Source organism: Cervus canadensis, chromosome 33 (assembly GCF_019320065.1).
Source record: "Cervus canadensis isolate Bull #8, Minnesota chromosome 33, ASM1932006v1, whole genome shotgun sequence".
Lineage (NCBI taxonomy): Eukaryota > Metazoa > Chordata > Mammalia > Artiodactyla > Cervidae > Cervus > Cervus canadensis.
In genome coordinates this window covers 26,594,862-26,612,880 of record NC_057418.1, presented here as the reverse complement: position 1 = coordinate 26,612,880, position 18,019 = coordinate 26,594,862, and the positions used below count along the sequence as shown (strand labels likewise).

Sequence of the window (18,019 nt, the reverse complement as noted above, 5' to 3'; positions counted from 1 at the left end):
TTAGAAGAAATGGAGTAGCCATCACAGTCAACAAAAGAGTCTGAAACGCCATACTTGGAGGCAATCTCAAAAACAAGAGAATGATCTCTGTTCAATTCTAAGGCAAAACATGCAATATCACGGTAATCCAAGCCTATGTCTCAACCAGTAATGCTGAAGAAGCTGAAGTTGAATGGTTCTATGAAGACCTACAAGACCTTCTAGAACTAATACCCAAAAAAGATGTCCTTTTCATTATAGGGGACAGGAATGCAAAAGTAGGAAGTCAAGAAACATCTGGAATAACAGGCAAATTTGGCCTTGGAGTACGGGATGAAGCAGGGCAAAGGCTAACAGAGTTCTGCCAAAAAAATGCACTGGTCATAGCAAACACCCTCTTCCAACAACACAAGAGAAGACTCTACACATGGACATCCCCAGATGGTCAACATTGAAATCAGATTGATTATATTCTTTGCAGCCAAAGATGGAGAAGCTCTATACAGTCAGCAAAAACAAGACCGGGAGCTGACTGTGGCTCAGATCATGAACTCCTTATTGCCAAATTCAGACTGATATTGAAGAAAGTGGGGAAAATCACTACACCATTCAGGTATGACCTAAGTCAAATCCCTTATGATTATACAGTGGAAGTGAGAAATAGATTTAAGGGACTGATCTGATAGACAGAGTGCCTGAAGAACTATGGATGGAGGTTCGTGACATTGTACAGGAGACAGGGATCAAGACCATCCTCAAGAAAAAGAAATGCAAAAAACCAAAATGGCAGTCTGAGGAGGCTTTACAAAAAGCTGTGAAAAGAAGAGAATCAAAAAGCAAAGGAGAAAAGGAAAGATATTACCATTTGAATGCAGAGTTCCAAAGAATAACCAGGAGAGATAAGAAAGCTTTTCTCAGCGATCAGTGCAAAGAAATAGAGGAAAACAATAGAATGGGAAAGACTAGAGATCTCTTCAAGAAAATTAAAGATACCAAGGGAACATTTCATGCAAAGATGGGCTCAATAAAGGACAGAAATGGTAGGGACCTAACAGAAGATATTAAGATGGTGGCAAGAATACACAGAACTGTACAAAAAAGATCTTCACGACCCAGATAATCACGATCGTGTGATCACTCACCTAGAGCCAGACATGCTGGAATGTGAAGTCAAGTGGGCCTTAGGAAGCATCACTATGAGCAAAGCTAGTGGAGGTGATGGAATTCCAGTTGAGCTATTTCAAATCCTGAAAGATGATGCTGTGGAAGTGCTGCACTCAATATGCCAGCAAATTTGGAAAACTCAGCAGTGGCCACAGGACTGGAAAAGGTCACTTTTCATTCTAATCCTAAAGAAAGGCAATGCCAAAGAATGCTCAAACTACTGCACAATTACACTCATCTCACACACTAGTAAAGAAATGCTCAAAATTCTCCAAGCCAGGCTTCAGCAATACGTGAACCGAGAACTTCCAGATGTTCAAGCTGGTTTTACAAAAGGCAGAGGAGCCAGAGATCAAATTGCCAACATCTGCTGGATCATCGAAAAAGCAAGAGAGTTCCAGAAAAACATCTATTTCTGCTTTATTGACTATGCCAAAGCCTTTGACTATGTGGATCACAATAAACTGTGGAAAATTCTGAAAGAGATGGGAATACCAGTCCACCTGACCTGCCTCTTGAGAAAACTGTATGCAGATCAGGAATCAACAGTTAGAACTGGACATGGAACAACAGACTGGTTCCAAATAGGAAAAGCAGTACATCAAGGTTGTATATTGTTACCCTGCTTATTTAACTTATATGCAGAGTACATCATGAGAAACGCTGGGCTGGAGCACAAGCTGGAATCAAGATTGCTGGGAGAAATATCAATAACCTCAGATATGCAGATGACACCACCCTTATGGCAGAACCTGAAGAAGAACTAAAAGGTCTCTTGATTAAAGTGAAAGAGGAGAGTGAAAAACTTGGCTTAAAGCTCAACATTCAGAAAACTAAGTTCATGGCATCTGGTCCCATCACTTCATGGCAAACAGATGGGGAAACAGCAGAAACAGTGGCTGACTTTATTTTTCTGGGCTCCAAAATCACTGCAGATGGTGACTGCAGCCATGAAATTAAAAGACACTTACTCCTTGGAAGGAAAGTTATGACCAACCTAGACAGCATATTAAAAAGCAGAGACATTACTTTGTCAACAAAGGTACATCTAGTCAAGGCTATGGCTTTTCCAGTGGTCATGTATGGATGTGAGAGTTGGACTATAAAGAAAGCTGAGTGCCAAAGAATGGATGCTTTTGAACTGTGGTGTTGGAGAAGACTCTTGAGAGTCCCTTGGACTGCAAGGAGATCCAACCAGTCCATTCTAAAGGAGATCAGTCCTGGGTGTTCATAGGAAGGACTGATGTTGAAGCTGAAGCTCCAATACTTTGGCCACCTGATGCAAAGAGTTGACTCATTTGAAAAGACCCTGATGCTGGGAAAGATTGAGGGCAGGAGGAGAAGGGGACGACAAAGGATGAGATGGTTTGATGGCATCACTGACTCAATGGACATGGGTTTGGGTGGACTCCGGGAGTTGGTAATGGACAGGGTAGCCTGGCGTGCTGCAGTTCATGGGGTCACAAAGAGTCGGACACAACTGTGTGACTGAACTGATACTGATGATATATATTGTTTAAGCATCCTAGATCTTCTTGATGTTGCTTTTAGCAAGAAGTACATATTTTGGAAGATGCAGAAATCAAAGTTGGCAAAGCCACCAAAATCAAGCTTATAACTATTTTTGAAATGTGCGCAGAATAAATATTAGGAAGAAATAAAGCTAAATATTAAAAGCGGCTTTGTTTGGGTAGAGGAACTAAGAATAATGTATTCTATTTTTTCCAATTTTTATCTTCTAGGTTTTATAATAGAAAACTAAACATTAAGGAATAGTCCATTTAAACAATTATACCTAGTATATCAACTCTCAGCCCAGGTGGTACTAGTGGTAAAGAACCTGTCTGCCAAGGCAGGAGACACACGAGGCTCAGTTCGATCCCTGGGTCAGAAAGATTCCCTAGAGAAGTGGGCATGTCAACCCACTTCAGTATTCTTGCCTGGAGAATCCCATAGACAGAGGAGCCTAGCAGGCCACAGTCCATAGCGTTGCAAAGAGTAGAACACAACTGAAGCAAATTAGCACACACAGTATCAACTGCATTCAGTTATATAAATTCGTTGTTCAGTTGCTCAGTTCATGCCCAACTCTTTGCGGTAAACTGCAGCACACCAGGCTCCCTTCCCCATCACTATCTCCCAGAGTCTGCTCAAATTCATGTCCAGTGAGTCAGTGATGTCATCCAACCATCTCATCCTTTGTCACCCCCTTCTCCTCTTGCCTTCAATATTTCCCAGCATCAGGGTCTTTCAAATGAGTCAGCTCTTTGCATCAGGTGTCCGAGTATTGAAACTTCAGCTTCAGCATCAGTACTTCCAATGAATATTCAGGGTCAATTTCCTTTAGGATTGACTGGTTGGATCTCCTTGCAGTCCAAGGGACTCTTAACAGTCTTCTCCAGCACCACAGTACAAAAGCATCAGTTCTTTGGAGCTCAGCTTTTTTTACAGTCCAACTCTCACATCCATACATGACTACTAGAAAAACCATAGCTTTGACTATACAGACCTTTGTCAGCTTTTTAATACGTTGTCTAGATTTGTCATAGCTTTTCTTCCAAGGAGCAAGTGTCTTTTAATTTCATGGCTGTAGTCACCATCTGCAGTGATTTTGGAGCCCAAGAAAATAAAGTCTGTCACTGTTTCCACTGTTTCCTCATCTATTTGCCATGAAGTGCTGGGGCCGGTTGCCATGATTTAAGTATTTGAATGTTGAGTTTTAAGCCAGTTTTTTCACTCTCCTCTTTCACCTTCATCAAGAGGCTCTTTAGTCCCTCTTCACTTTCTGCCATAAAGATGGTGTCATAGGCATGTCTCAGGTTATTGATATTTCCCCCAGCAATCTTGTTTCTAGCTTGCGCTTCATCCAGTTTTGCATTTCGCATGATGTACTCTGCATTTAAGTTAAATAGGCAAGGTGACAATATATAGTCTTGACATACTCCTTTCCCAATCTGGAACCAGTTCATTGTTCCATGTCCATTCTAACTGTTGATTCTTGACCTGCATACAGGTTTCTCAAGAGGTAGCTAAGGTGGTCTGGTACTCCCATCTCTTTAAGAGTTTTCAACAGTCTGTTGGGATCCACATAGTCAAAGGCTTTAGCACAGTCAATGAAGCAGAAGCAGATGTTCTCCTGGAATTCCCTTGCTTTTTCTATGATCCAACGGATGCTTGCAATTTGATCTCTGGTTCCTCTGACTTTTCTAAATCCAGCTTTTACGTCTGGAAGTTTTTAGTTCATGTACTATTGAAGCCTGTTAGAGAATTTTGAGCATGACCTTTCTAGCATGTGAAATGATGCAATTGTGTGGTAGTTTGAACATTCTTTGGCATTGTCCTTCTTTGGAATTGGAATGAAAACTGATCTTTTCCAGTCTTGTGGCCACTGCTGAATTTCCAGATTTGCTGGCATATTGAATGCAGCACTTTAATGGCATCATCTTTTAGGATTTGAAATAACTCAGCTGTAATTCCATCACCTCCACTAGCTTTGTTTGTAGTAACGGTTTCTACAGCCCACTTGACTTTACATTGTACAGTTCCTAACACTGCACAGGAGACAGTGATCAAAACCATCCCCACGAAAAAGAAATGCAAAATGGTAAAATGATTGTCTGAAGAGGCCTGACAAATAGCTGAGAAAGGAAGAGAAGCAAAAAGCAAAGGAGAAAAGGAAAGATATACCCATCTGAATACAGAGTTCCAAAGCACAGCAAGGAGAAATAAGAAAGATTTGAGAAAATAGCATTGAAACATGCATATTACCATATGCAAAATAGATGACCAGTGCAAGCTCAATGCATGAAGCAGGGCACTCAAAGCCAGTGCTTTGGGACAACCCAGAGGGATGGGGTGGGGAGAGAGGTGGGAGGGGGGTTCAAGAGAGGGGGACACATGTGCACCCATGGCTGACTCAGGTCAATGCATGGCAAAAACGACCACAATATTGTAAAGTAATTCTCCTCCAATTAAAATAAATTTTTAAAAAAGAAAGGCTTCTTAAGTGAACAATGCAAAGAAACAGAGGAAAACAATAGAATGGGAAAGACTATCAGGAAAATTATAGATACCAAGGGAATATCTCATGTAAAGATGGGCACAATAAAGGACAGAAATGGTACGGACCTAACGGAAGCAGAAGATATTAAGACGAGGTGGCAAGAATTATACAGAAGGACTGTACAAAAAGGTCTTACTGACCCAGACAACCACGATGGTGTGATCACTCACCTAGAGCCAGACATCCCGCAGTATATAAATACCAACACTACAATTAGCTTCATATCTTTTTAAAACAAAAATGTTCAACCAAATGCTTTTGCTTCTCATAAAATTCTACATTAAGGACATTTACTATATATGATGGGGTAAAGACCATATTAGGCTCATATAGAATTAGCTAAATATCAACATTTTATAAGCAAATTATCAAGATATTTATTCTTGTCACTTAATTATATAGAATTTGCTATCTTGATTAAAATGAGAATTAGCCTCAAAGACATTATTTAAACTTCACAGAAGTTGAATTCAAAAAGATGAGCCCAGCATTAGCCAATGGTGTATAGTTAACCATAATCTATAATGAAGAAATGTTTCCATTTACAACCAACAAATGATTAATTTCACAATTGAAGTACAAATAGAATCACAATTTTTAAACATGACATCCTTTCTGATTGTGAGCATACAAAAATAGTGGCCAAGTAAAGGGTTGCATGTATTTTTGCTATCTTTCAATCAATCAATCCACTCCCTACCACTTCCACCTTTATTGCTTTAGGGTTATAGATAAGTCATAGACGTTGATTCTTTCCCTGCTATTCACCTGTTTCATGACACTGTTTCACAAGTTAAATGTGTATATCCATATAAAATTAGAAAATAAAGTTCGGAAAATGTGACCTTCTCTGCCAGCATATTCAGAATAACAGCTGTCAGAAATAAAAACAAGAACTTCCTTGGACTTCATCACATTTTCCCCATTCAGTTAAATGAGCAGCTCATTTTGTGTTAATTTATATTTCCAATAGACTTACAAAAAATAATAATCCTAAAACATACTGCTCAGCAACGTAAAAATCATCATCACATACTGTATTAGCAGCATTGGGAAATATTTCAGACATGAGTAATCAAAACATTCCAAAAACAATTCACTGTCCTTTCAACAATATGTGCTCAGGCTATTTTTACTTGGCAGGTTTAAATAGCCACTCATCCTCTTTCTAGGATAAGAGGTAGCAACAATGGTCCAGTGTTGTAGGATCCAGGTAGACCAAGCCCCAGCCTTGACTCTCAGCTGCCTCAGGAATAAGGAAAGGAAGTGACTTCACCTCTCCCTGTCTCTGGCTCCTCATCTGTAATAAGTGACGACAAAACGCCTACTTCGTGTCATACAGATGAAGTCAGCAAAGCGTCTGGCACTATCAACAGAATTCAGTTGCTGTTATTCTATTATTAATTTTACATGTTGGTTATAACAGAAAATCTATGACAATTACTCCCAAAGGCAATGACAAGTGCAGGTGCTTTTCTGATGAGCCTTACCTCTGTGTTCCCATGCACTGCAGATGTAAGGTGTGAATGCCTCTTTGGGAGTGCCAAAAAGAGACTGAGCAACTTGAGCGTTTTCTTTTGGGGAAGAAACGTTAATGCTGAGACTGCATCTCTTTGAAGCAACTTTGATCTCATTCTGAAGGCTGGTGAACATTTATGATTCACAGCATATCAGGGATTTCCCACTAGGTCTACTGTCCCTCCCATGCTGAGCAACTCACCTGAGTTATAGACGGTCTTTTCTCCTTCCCTTTTCTTGCAAGTGTGTCCAGGCCTTTTAATGAAGAAAACAACCCCTTCTTGTGTCTTCCCCGCTGAGTCAGTGAGAGAGTTCTTTTCCGAAGGGCAGAGTCATCTCTAGAACATACCTGATTTAAAACACAGTTTAGAAACATCATAAAGTGCATTATGTCCTAACAGGAATAAGCCCTGCTTGCTATAAATGTTAGTTGCTCAGCTGTGTCTGACTCTTTGTGACCCCATGGATTGTAGCCCACCAGGTTCCTCTGGCCATGGAATTGTCCAGGCGAGAATACTGGAGTGGGTTCCCATTTCCTCCTCCAGGTGATCTTACCAACCCAGAGATCGAACGCAGGTCTCCCTCATTGCAGGCAGATTCTCCACCATCTGAGCCACTAGGTGTTCTGACCAGTCCCCGAAGTTACTCCAAGTCTGACATACCAGAGGCCCATTCACCAGAGATCTCTTATCCAGATAACCTAAGTCTAGCTACCACAGTCACATCTCTCCAGGGTGGGCAGTAGGGTTGGCAGAACAACCTTCGGACCCCCGGAACCAATACTATCCATGGAAGCCACCCACGCAGAAACAATCTCACAAAACCCAGTGGAACTCTCGGCAGAACAGATCAAAGCACCTTCAATCAGCCCTTCGATTCTTCACACCACTCTTGCTGTTCCTCAGGGATTCCACCTTCCTGACTGTACGAGGTGGAACAGACAGAAGGGCAGACGCAGATGGGAATATTTAGTAGCTGGGTACTTGCTTGCATGTTCAGTTGTGTCTGACTCTTTGTGACCCCATGGACTTTAGCCCTGGCCCCTCCGTCCATGGGATTTCCCAGACAAGAATACTGGAGTGGGTTGTCATTTCCTCCTCCAGGGGATCTTCTCGACCCAGGGATTGAACCTGTATCTCCTGGGTCTCCAGTTTTACAGGCAGATTCTTGGCCATTGCGCCACCTGGGAAGCTGGATTCCAAGAACGAGCAGCAGAGAAGCTGACGCCAACCCTCCCTCCCCCAGCACCGGGTCCCTGGGTGGCCCTGGTCAGTTACTGGGTTAAGCCACAGCAGAGCCTAGTGTCAACCAGCTGGAGAGAAAGGTGAGCTTCCGCAGTGCTCCCTGCATGCCGCTGAACCGCCTTCCTTGGGAACTTACCAGAGCGTGGAAAGAGGAAACTGACAAGATGCCCAGCCGGCCCAGGGCCAGCTTGGAGGGGCGGCTGGCGGCAGCAAGGAGGCTCTTGGGGTTCGGCAACTCCCCGCCCTGCAGGCTGGCCAGATAGCAGCGCATCCTGAACAGATCCATGTGAAACTTCTCCAGGTTCTGCTCCCATTGCTGGATCTGTTTAAGCAAGAATAGGATTAATTTAAATAAAAATGAGGCGTTTTCACAGGTCACATTGAAAATGTGACCCGTTTCACAAACTTTAAGGAAAAAAATCATTTTAGCTGGTGTTGCATGGCTCAAATGAGCCTTCCCTGCTTGCCCCATCTCAAGCCCTCCCACCAAAACCAATGGGGTCAGACAGCACTGTCCTTCATCAGGATGGCCAAGACAAAACCAAACCAGTGGTCCCAATATGGTGCCATGGCATGACCTTTGGAGAACTCCACTGCTGAAAACCATGCTGGCTTAAGGCAGGATGCACAACTCTAAGTCAGTTACTTCACTTTGTTACATTTACATTCACAGTCTCTGATCTTAAACCAGATTAACTGAATTGCACACAAACAGATGCGGGATGAATGGAGGCAGTGATTGCACATTTCTGAACATTCTCAGAATGACTCGTGAAACAAGAAGGAGCAGGTGAACTTCAGGCATGACAGAGTTCTTACTCCTACTTTAAGTATACTGGGGAAGAATCACCATCTATACATCTTTTTTAAGACACTTATAGGACTTCCCTGGAGGAGGAAATGGCAACCCACTCCAGTGTTCTTGTCTGGAGAACCCCATGGACAGAGGAGTCTGGCGGGCTACAGTCCATGGGGTCGCAAAGAGTCAGACACAAGTGAGTGATTAACACTTCACTTCGTAGTTGCTTCATGCTGTGTTAGTTTCTGCCGTACAACAAAGTGAATCATCCATGTATAAGCATATGTCATCTCTTTGGGGGATTTTCTTCCCAAGGCAACCACAGTTCCTAAAGATACACGCAGCCTCATGTTCAGTGCAGCGCTGCTCACAATAGCCAAGACAGGCTGCTGCTAAGTCGCTTCAGTTGTGTCCGACTCTGTGCACCCCACAGACGGCAGCCCACCAGGCTCCCCCGTCCCTGGGATTCTCCAGGCAAGAACACTGGAGTGGGTTGCCATTTCCTTCTCCAATACATGAAGGTGAAAAGTGAAAGTGAAGTCGCTCAATTGTATCCGACTCTTCACAACCCTATGGACTGCAGCCTACCAGGCTCCTCCGTCCATGGGATTTTCCAGGCAAGAGTACTGGAGTGGGTTGCCATTGCCTTCTCCGAGGCAAGACATAGAAGCAACTTAAATGTCCATCAACAGAGGAATGGATAAAGAAGTTGCAGTATATACACATACATAGTGGCATATAACTGAGACAAGGTCTTCCCTGGTGGCTCAGTCGGTAAAGAGACTGACTGCAATGCGGGAGACTCAGGTTCAATCCCTGGGTCAGGAAGATCTCCTGGAGGTGGAAATGGCAACCCACTCCAGTATTCTTGCCTGGAGAATCTCCATGGACAGAGGAACCTGGCGGGCTACAGTCCATGGGGTCTCAAAGAGTCAGACACGACTGAGTGACTATCATACAGGGCTTCCCTGGTGGCTCAGTGGTAAAGAATTTGCCTGCCAGTTCAGGAGACACAGGTTCCATCCCTGATCCGGAAAGATCACATATGCCTCAGAGCAACAAAAACCCATGTGCCACAACTACTGAGCCTGTGCTCTGGAGCCTGGGAATGACTACTAAAGCCTGAGCACCCTGGAATCTGTGCTCTGCAACAAGAGAAGTCACTGCAATGAGAAGCTCATGTATCCCAGCTAGAGAGTGGCCCTCAATATCCACAACTAGAAAAAAAAAAAAAAGCCCGTACATCAGTGAAGACTCAGCACAGCCAAAAACAAATTAAAAAAAAAAAATTTAAGACATACATAATTATTTACAATACAAAACTTTCTGTCTATTCTTCAAAATTGAATTCATAAATTGGTAAAGAAATGCAAACTCTGGGGGCCGCTCTCACTTCTTCCAATGATGTCAAAGTATGTTATGTGTAAGCATTACCTTCATTTAAACATAAATGAATAGGCAAAGAAAGCCTCCAGGGAGTTGCCAACACAGAGATTCAGAACAGAACAAGAATTTGGGCTTCAAAGAGTGTTCAGAGCAATCTCAAAATTCAAGAGAAGGTCTGTGGAGAAGTCTTCACAACGATTTCCTATGAGAACTGTGTCATTTCATTTGCAGCAACTGCATCTCCAGTTTTGCCAAGCTTTGCACCCAAACAGATCCTAACCTTCCACAGGACACTTTCCAGGTCCACCCCTGATCCTGGATAAATGGTATTTTGAAGCACCTCTGACAATGAACACTCCGTTTTCCTCCATCTCTCTCCAGAGAAAGGCAGAACAAATTCTGGGTGCTCTTTAGAGTCCAAGTTCTCTGTATCTATTTCTTAGGAAGACCACTGCACACTACAGGAAAGAAATACAATGGCTACAAGATCTAAACAAGTAATTTGTTGATTTATCATAGTTTGTCAGCAAAACAACAAAATCTCCCAGAGTGCACTGAAAAATCTCAATCTCTAATCTAACTTCACTGAAGACACTGCATGCCCTTGCTAGTGATGGAATAGCCCACCAACGTTAGCCTTGAGTCAATACCAGTATGACCTGATGGCTTTTAAAAATGAAAATGCCCAGGTTTTTACCTGAGGAGCCTACTCATTAGGTATAAGGCCCAGGAAAGCAGACATTTAATTTAAAAGCATCTCTAGCAATTCTGGTGCCCAGCCTGAGTGAGGACCACTGTTTCAGACTAACATGGCAGATCAAACTGAACAGCAAATCTCTCTGTAGTCTTACCATATTAGAGAATTCTAGATTCCAGCAGTAGTGGATGGGTATTATGTAACCACAAACTTCACCGACTGGAAACTACAATACCCAGCAAAAACTATACTCCCAGCTCTGTCTCACAAATATCTTTACAAGCTAATACCTGAAAATCTGCAATTGTAGATGCATTCTTTTGTCTTTTAATAACATGCAGGTATTTCTAGGTTGGGTAATGTATTCAAGCCTATCTCTCATTTATAATTCCATGTGAAACAGCTAATGAGATACTTTTTAGGGGTTCTGGAGAGAGTGGAGGTATGAAAGGAAAAGAAAACCAGTGAGTTATTGAGTACCAGACAACACAGAAGTCCATAACATCCACAGAGGAACAAAAAGACAAAATAGCAAATAAAATAAAACACAGGTCAAGACCGAACACTATAGATCACAGAAGTGACAATCTCATATTATCATTGACTTCTGCAGTTTACAAAGCTTTTTTTTAAAAAAGCATCATTGAATGTATTTAAATGACTACACATCAAAGCATCACTGGAAAGAAAAGACAGCTCCATCCTAAACAATACACAGGGAATCTTCAAATTCTGTCAGAAATATTTTGTCATCTTCAGCACACCAGACCTCTCTGCTCAAAACCCTGGGACAAAATGCAGGTGAGTTCATAGGAGGAATATGGATTTCTGATGCTTAGGTTTGTTGAAAGAAAGAAGGGGCTGGGAAAGCCCAAAGCAGATCCTACAAAGATCAAAAATTTTGTTAATATATGTGACTGTTTCAAGAGAACAAGTATCTCAACCAATACTGCACATTATAGACAGCATTTTAAATCTGAACTTAGTAGAAAATGCAAATGAGAAGGGACTTTACTTCCATTTCAGTGATGTTTCCTATCTCACCCTTTGTACAGGTTCATTCTATGCATCCACTTGACTGGGCCACAAGGTGCCCAGATGTGTGGTCAAGCACTAATCTGGGTGTTTCTATGAGAAAGTTTAGGGATGAGTCTAACACTTAAGTGGATAGACTGAGTAAAGCAGACTGCACTCTGTCATGTGGGTGGGCCTCATCCAATCAGTTGAAGGCCTGGCTAGGACAAAAGGTCTGACCCTCCCCAAGCAAGGGAGAATTCCTTCTCCATGATGGGCCTCCAAACTGGGATGTCAGCTTCTTTCCTGGCTTCTGACAACTAGAACTGAAATATTGGCTCATCCTGGGTCTCAGGCCTGCCAGGCTTCAGATGTGAACCACACTGTCCACTCTCCTAGGTCTGAAGCTGGCTGACTCACTGCAGATCTTGGGACCTGCCCATCTCCTTACTCACAGGAGCCAATTCCTTATAATGCCTCTCTTTATGAATATATTTTTTACACATCGTATTGGTCCTGTTTCTCTGGAGAACCCTGACTAATAACCGCCTTCATTCCCAAAGCACTCTGTGGCAGAGTAAGCCATCATTAGTCACACATCTAGTGCATGTGTAAAGACAATATTTATCTTGTTTTAAAGGTCATGGTTCTTTATGGACAGAATCAGTCAGAGAGGTTAAATGAGGATCTGAGGTTGGATAAGTAACAATGATTTTTCTTTCCGTAGACTCACCGCAGTTGTAGAGAAGGACATGGGAGAATATGCAGGTAAAAGGCTGGTGAGGACATGGATTCAGGTGCTTGGGTTAACTGGAGAGAAGAGAGAAGTACTAACACCAGACCCACGAGCTCAATACGGATCTTGTAATACTGGGAATGCCAGTGGACACAGGCAGTGAGGGTTACCAGGCCTTCGTATCTCAGCAGAGGACACTGAGGCTCAGGAGACAGATGACTTCACTAGGGTCACAGCATAAGCTGCCCTTGCAGGCTGGCCAAGGCCCAAAGCTGATCCTAACGGGAACAACACGTGGGAACAGGCTTCCATAGAGCACTTGGAACACAGCCCCTGAGCCCAGGTCTTCTTGCTCATAAGGCTGGCGTCATGCACTGTCTAGTAATTACTTTGCAACTTTCATTTAAATTTTCATCTGACCATCAACTATATTTCTCCCCACAAATCCCCAGGTGTTCTATAGAGAAGCTGTAAGACTATCTACTCTCTCATTTGGGTGAACATCTTGCCTCTCAATTTCCTACCAGCCTTGATATTCAGGTTTGGTCCAAATTCAAAGTAACACTAACTAAAAGAAAAACATGTTTTTTATCCCTTTATACCTCAAAAGATGAGATAAAGATACATTATTTTTAAACAAGAGAGAGAAACAGAGACAGTTTTTTAATCTATCATACATGCTACCTCAGAAAATTTCATCATTATAAAAACAGCAATATTATCCAATCTCACATTTATCAGGGAATTTCTAGAGATTTTTTCCTAATATGACCAAAAATGAAAATGCCCCAAATCAGTTCCCTTAAACCAAGACAGTTTCCCCCTTCTTTCTACATTCTACTGATAATTGTGCCTAGACTTTTTATTTCATCCATATATGAAAATTAAAACTCAATTGTTATGTAGTCCGATGATGGGGGAGGGGACAGGGCAGTCTGCAAGTAGGTGTGTGGTCCACGTGGGTCCTCTCTGGCTGAGGGAAAATCCAAAGAAAGAAGTGAAACCCACCAGAAGCTCGATGTTGCAGCTAAAGGTGAGCTTTCATTTCTTAGCGCAAAACACAAAATTAATACGAATGCAAAGGAAGTTCTATCTTTCATTTGTAAAAGAAAAATGTTAACAAAAAATTGAGGAAAACTCCCATTATTAAGCTCTGACACAAACACAATGCCAAAATTTCCTCTTTATGGCTAATATACTATATTTATTTAATGAGCTCAGAAAGGCTATGATCCACTCTAGAAAGTGGGAAGGAAAGGAGATGAAGGCTAATGCTAAAAATAACAGATGAATAAGTGATGCATTAAAAAGATGACAAGTACATTCCTGCCACACCCAACACTCCTAGAAAAATATTTTCTACCGTTTAGTCATTTGATCACAGTATTTGGTCATTTGTCCATTTCTAAGTTGGTCCTAAAAGATAATTAGTTTTTCCTTTTTGGCAGAGTAAGTTGAAAAACTCCCATACAATATTTTCCAAGCACTAAAACCGACCTCCACAGAAGAACCCAGCTAGGAACACAGAAAACACTCAAGTTAACTGGTAGGTAGAGCAACCAGCTACTGGTTTACAATATTGGTTATGTTTTATTTTTCCCTTTGAGATATTCACATGCCATCAAATTCACTTGCCAAATGCATTCATAATAAATATATTTCCCATCATATCAAGCTGAAACATTCAAGTTAAGAAAACAAGCAAATTAAAGATTAATTTCTACTTGACACAAAACTCTGCATCACCTGGTATCTTAGCAAGCAAAGCACAATTTGATTCACAAATCTTTTTGTGAGGTTGGATCCCATTAGAAGTGCAGATTTGTGTTCAAGCTCGGACACTTAACTCTGTGTGATGACGTTGGACCGTTTCCTACATCTGTCCCAGTGTCTACACACTCATCCATCAGATGGGTGATACAGACAACTCGACCACGTGGAGTTACTGTAGAATCACACAGGATCCTGGCCTGAGGAGTCCTGAGCTGTAGCCTTGGAAACCATGAGGATGAAGAGTGAGGCATGAAAGGAGATGCTCACTGGTGAATGAAGGAGCGAAGCCTGAAGCAAAGGAGCCAGGAGCTGGTGAGAGGCTGGGGTGGGGACCAGCCCAGGGAAGAGGGAAGGAGACACAGGTGTGTCCACGGTCTACCTGGAACCAAGTACCAGGGAAACAGATGGCGGGGGAGGGGCAGTTACCCATCCTTTAGGAGCTCTTATTTCATTCCAGGAGTGACCTTATACTCAAAGGCATAATTACAAAACAGTGTGTGAGATAAAGAGAGACCCTGAAAATTATCAGAGCATAGAAGGGTCCCTGATGGAGGGATGAGGAGGGCAGTCAAGGGCGGCTCCTTGGAGGAGCTAAACCCTTCATCACAGACAAGCAGGGATGAGTCCGATGATGGGGGAGGGGACAGGGCAGTCTGCAAGTAGGTGTGTGGTCCACGTGGGTCCTCTCTGGCTGAGGGAAAATCCAAAGAAAGAAGTGGAACCCACCAGAAGCTCGATGTTGCAGCTAAAGGTCAAGGAGGGGAGATGTCATCAGGGACTTTTTCTTGTAAGCAACAGGGAGCCACTGAGTGATTTTTAATCCCAGGAATCCGATGGTCAGATTCTCTTGTTAGATGCAAACCACTCCGGCCTTGTGTGGCCCTAGCACCTGAGGAAGGTCAAAACCAGCAGCCTCTGCAGCCTTAGAGAGAAGAGAGAAGACAGATCTACTATACCTCGCCTCTCACCACCTACCCATCATGTGCTGAAAATTCAGACTGCCAGGATGACCGCATCATTTCAGAGCACTCTGCCTTGACTCACACCAACCCCTGGCCTTGAATTCCTTTGCTATTCCTCTCCTTATTAACTCCCCATTCTTTGAGGAGCAATTCAGGCATCCCTCCTCCAGGAAGTCCTCCCTGACTACATAGGAGGCTAACTCCTCGTGTGTCTTCCACAACACTCTGGAATATAATCTGCTCTGAATTCATTCTATTATGCCAAAATTATGTGCTTAGCTGTCTATCACCCTGCTTGACTAGGAGCACCCTGAGGGCAAAGACCGCGCCTTCTTCAAATTCCCAGTTTGAACACTCACCTGGCCCAGAGTCTGAACTAAGTGAGTGTTAACTTCCTGTCCTCAGCACTTCCTCCACGTGCCATCCACTCTGGCCTGCTGAAGGAAGCCTTGTCCTGGCCTTGCCCCTGGTAATCTGGCCTTGTCTCCCTCAAATCCCCTTCACAAATACACTCCAATGCTCTGTTCCCCGTATTGCTTCCACCCACACCCCCTAGGTCATATTTTCCTCAAGGTTTTGGTCCTTTTGCTCCCTTCACTGCAGTTTCCAGTGGTCTGAGCTCAATCCATCCTCTTTTTGATTTTAAAACTTTACACAAGGGCTTGCCTAGTGGCTTAGTGGTGAAAAGTCTGCCTGCCAATGCAGGAGACGCAGGTTCGATCCCTGGTCTGGGAAGATACCACAGTCACAGAGCAACGAAGCCCATGTGCCACAAGTACTGAGTGTGTGCTCTAGAGTCGGGAGCCGCAACTACTGAGCCTACGTGCTCTGCAACAGAGAAGCGACCACAACGAGAAGGCCTCGCACCACAACTAGAGTAGGCCCTGCTCCCTGCAACCAGGGCAAAGTCTGCACAGCAGTGAAGACCCAGCCCAGCCATAAATAAATAAATACATAAAATTTTTCTAATTAAAAATACTAAGTAAATATTGAAAACAAAGCCCATGGTTCACAAAACCTAGTGCAGTCCCAAACCCACCCGCTGACAGTTTGCTCCTTCCAGGGTATCACCTCCCTGCCGGAGGTGAGAAAGGCCCAGAGAGAGTCAGGATGGAGAGAGGGAGCCTTCCGGGGGGAAGCCAAGATCGCCTAAGGGTGGGGAGGTTTCATTCTTGTTCACTTGTTTAAAATAATAAATGGAAAGGAAAATCAAGTATTAACTGGACTTAATTTACAGCTCTTTCTCCCTTAGAACTTCAAAAGGAACCACCATGTGGACGGCCTGCTCCCAATTGGACATGCCCAAATGCATGCCCAAAATGTCCTGATTGGACACGCCCCAAATGTGGGGCGTCATCCTGCCCCACAGAGTCCCCAGAAGGCCTGGGGACAAGAGCACATGATGGTCTCTTCTAAGTCAAGCATGTCCCTATATGACAGCTTGAAATTCGGCTGTTATTATTGCAATAGCGACTTTATCTGAAAAGGGAATTGACAATGAGCTCCTCCAACCAAAGCTCTTTAAAGAAAACCTGTTCCAGAGACTTGTAATGTACACTCTCAGTTCAGCTTTCATTAGGCAACAAGCTGACTTTATCTGGGGTTCTTGGGATCTCTAGGGAAAAGTGCTGCGTAAATAAATTATTTCCCTGTACGTAAAATAAAATAGAGTGAGGTGGAGAGTTTTCAATGGTAATTGGATAAAGCACTGCTCTTTTAAAGAAGTTTTTAAAAGGCACTTTAGAGAAAACTATATACTTCTGGGATATTTAGGAGATCATGTTCTTATTGATTTGATTTGTAAATACCTTTGCCTTTATACGTCATAGAACATTCTCTAGTCCAAAACCATCTCATAAAAGTAATCCTAAGCATGTGCCTGCCTCCCCCTGCAAGTATAGAGAAAAATAGCTTTCTTTCCAACCATCTGACAAGTGAGTTAAGAAGAGTGGGCACAGTGAATGTGGCTCACATTACCTGCCGCAAAGCCCTCTGGGAAAGCACGAATAAATTACAACCTTAAAAACTGCGGGTTTGGTAAGGAGAATATTTTCAGGTGGAATGTCTAGAGATCAACCCAGTTGTTTCTTACCAGAAATTCAGCAGCATAATATGAGAAGGTGATTGTGTGCGGGGGAGGGGATCAAGGGAAAATGGTGAGAGCAAGGTGGGGTGGGTGGGAAAAGGGAAAACTGAAATGAAAAATCAATAGTATTAGCACGGTGCTTTAAATACTCATGCAATGATTCTGCCAAAGAATGCATATGGGTCACAAGTAATAATTACCCTAACTCTTTAAAAGAGCTCCTCTCCAGGCCATCCAACCACCAGAGAACCTTGGATTTGTGTAGGGGGGCATATGAAAGTAATTCCCCTCTCCCAAGAAAAAACAGCACCAATTTTGACATCAGAAATTAAGCATTTACCAACAATGAAAAAAATTAATGAAAATTTAAATTACAAGAATTTTTTAAAGTAATGAGAATTTAAATTTTTAAAAAATGTTTGCTTGGACTTCTTGTGGCCATAAACAGAAAGAAAAAAAGAGGCCAAAAAAAAAAGAAAAAGCCAGGACCAGCTCAACGTTGCCCAATTTCCCTTTTTTCTCCCTGGACCTAAACATTTGACAACACACAAGGACCTGAAAACTAAGTTGGGCGTCCAGGAGACTAAAGTATGGCTTT

The 18,019-nt window shown here is 42.8% G+C and overlaps 1 protein-coding gene across 7 annotated transcripts in view; it reads right to left on the bottom strand.

The window, feature by feature from the left end:
- The window catches only part of TIAM2 (TIAM Rac1 associated GEF 2), a 237,449-nt gene that overhangs the window by 81,794 nt on the left and 137,636 nt on the right, over positions 1-18,019 (bottom strand). For all 7 annotated transcript variants that reach the window (XM_043457336.1, XM_043457334.1, XM_043457341.1 and 4 more), the window contains 2 exons: positions 8,105-8,290; positions 6,927-7,073 (listed from right to left, as the gene is read on the bottom strand). In XM_043457336.1, the coding sequence (XP_043313271.1) occupies positions 6,927-7,073; positions 8,105-8,290 (333 nt within the window). The remainder of the gene's footprint in view (positions 1-6,926; positions 7,074-8,104; positions 8,291-18,019) is intronic.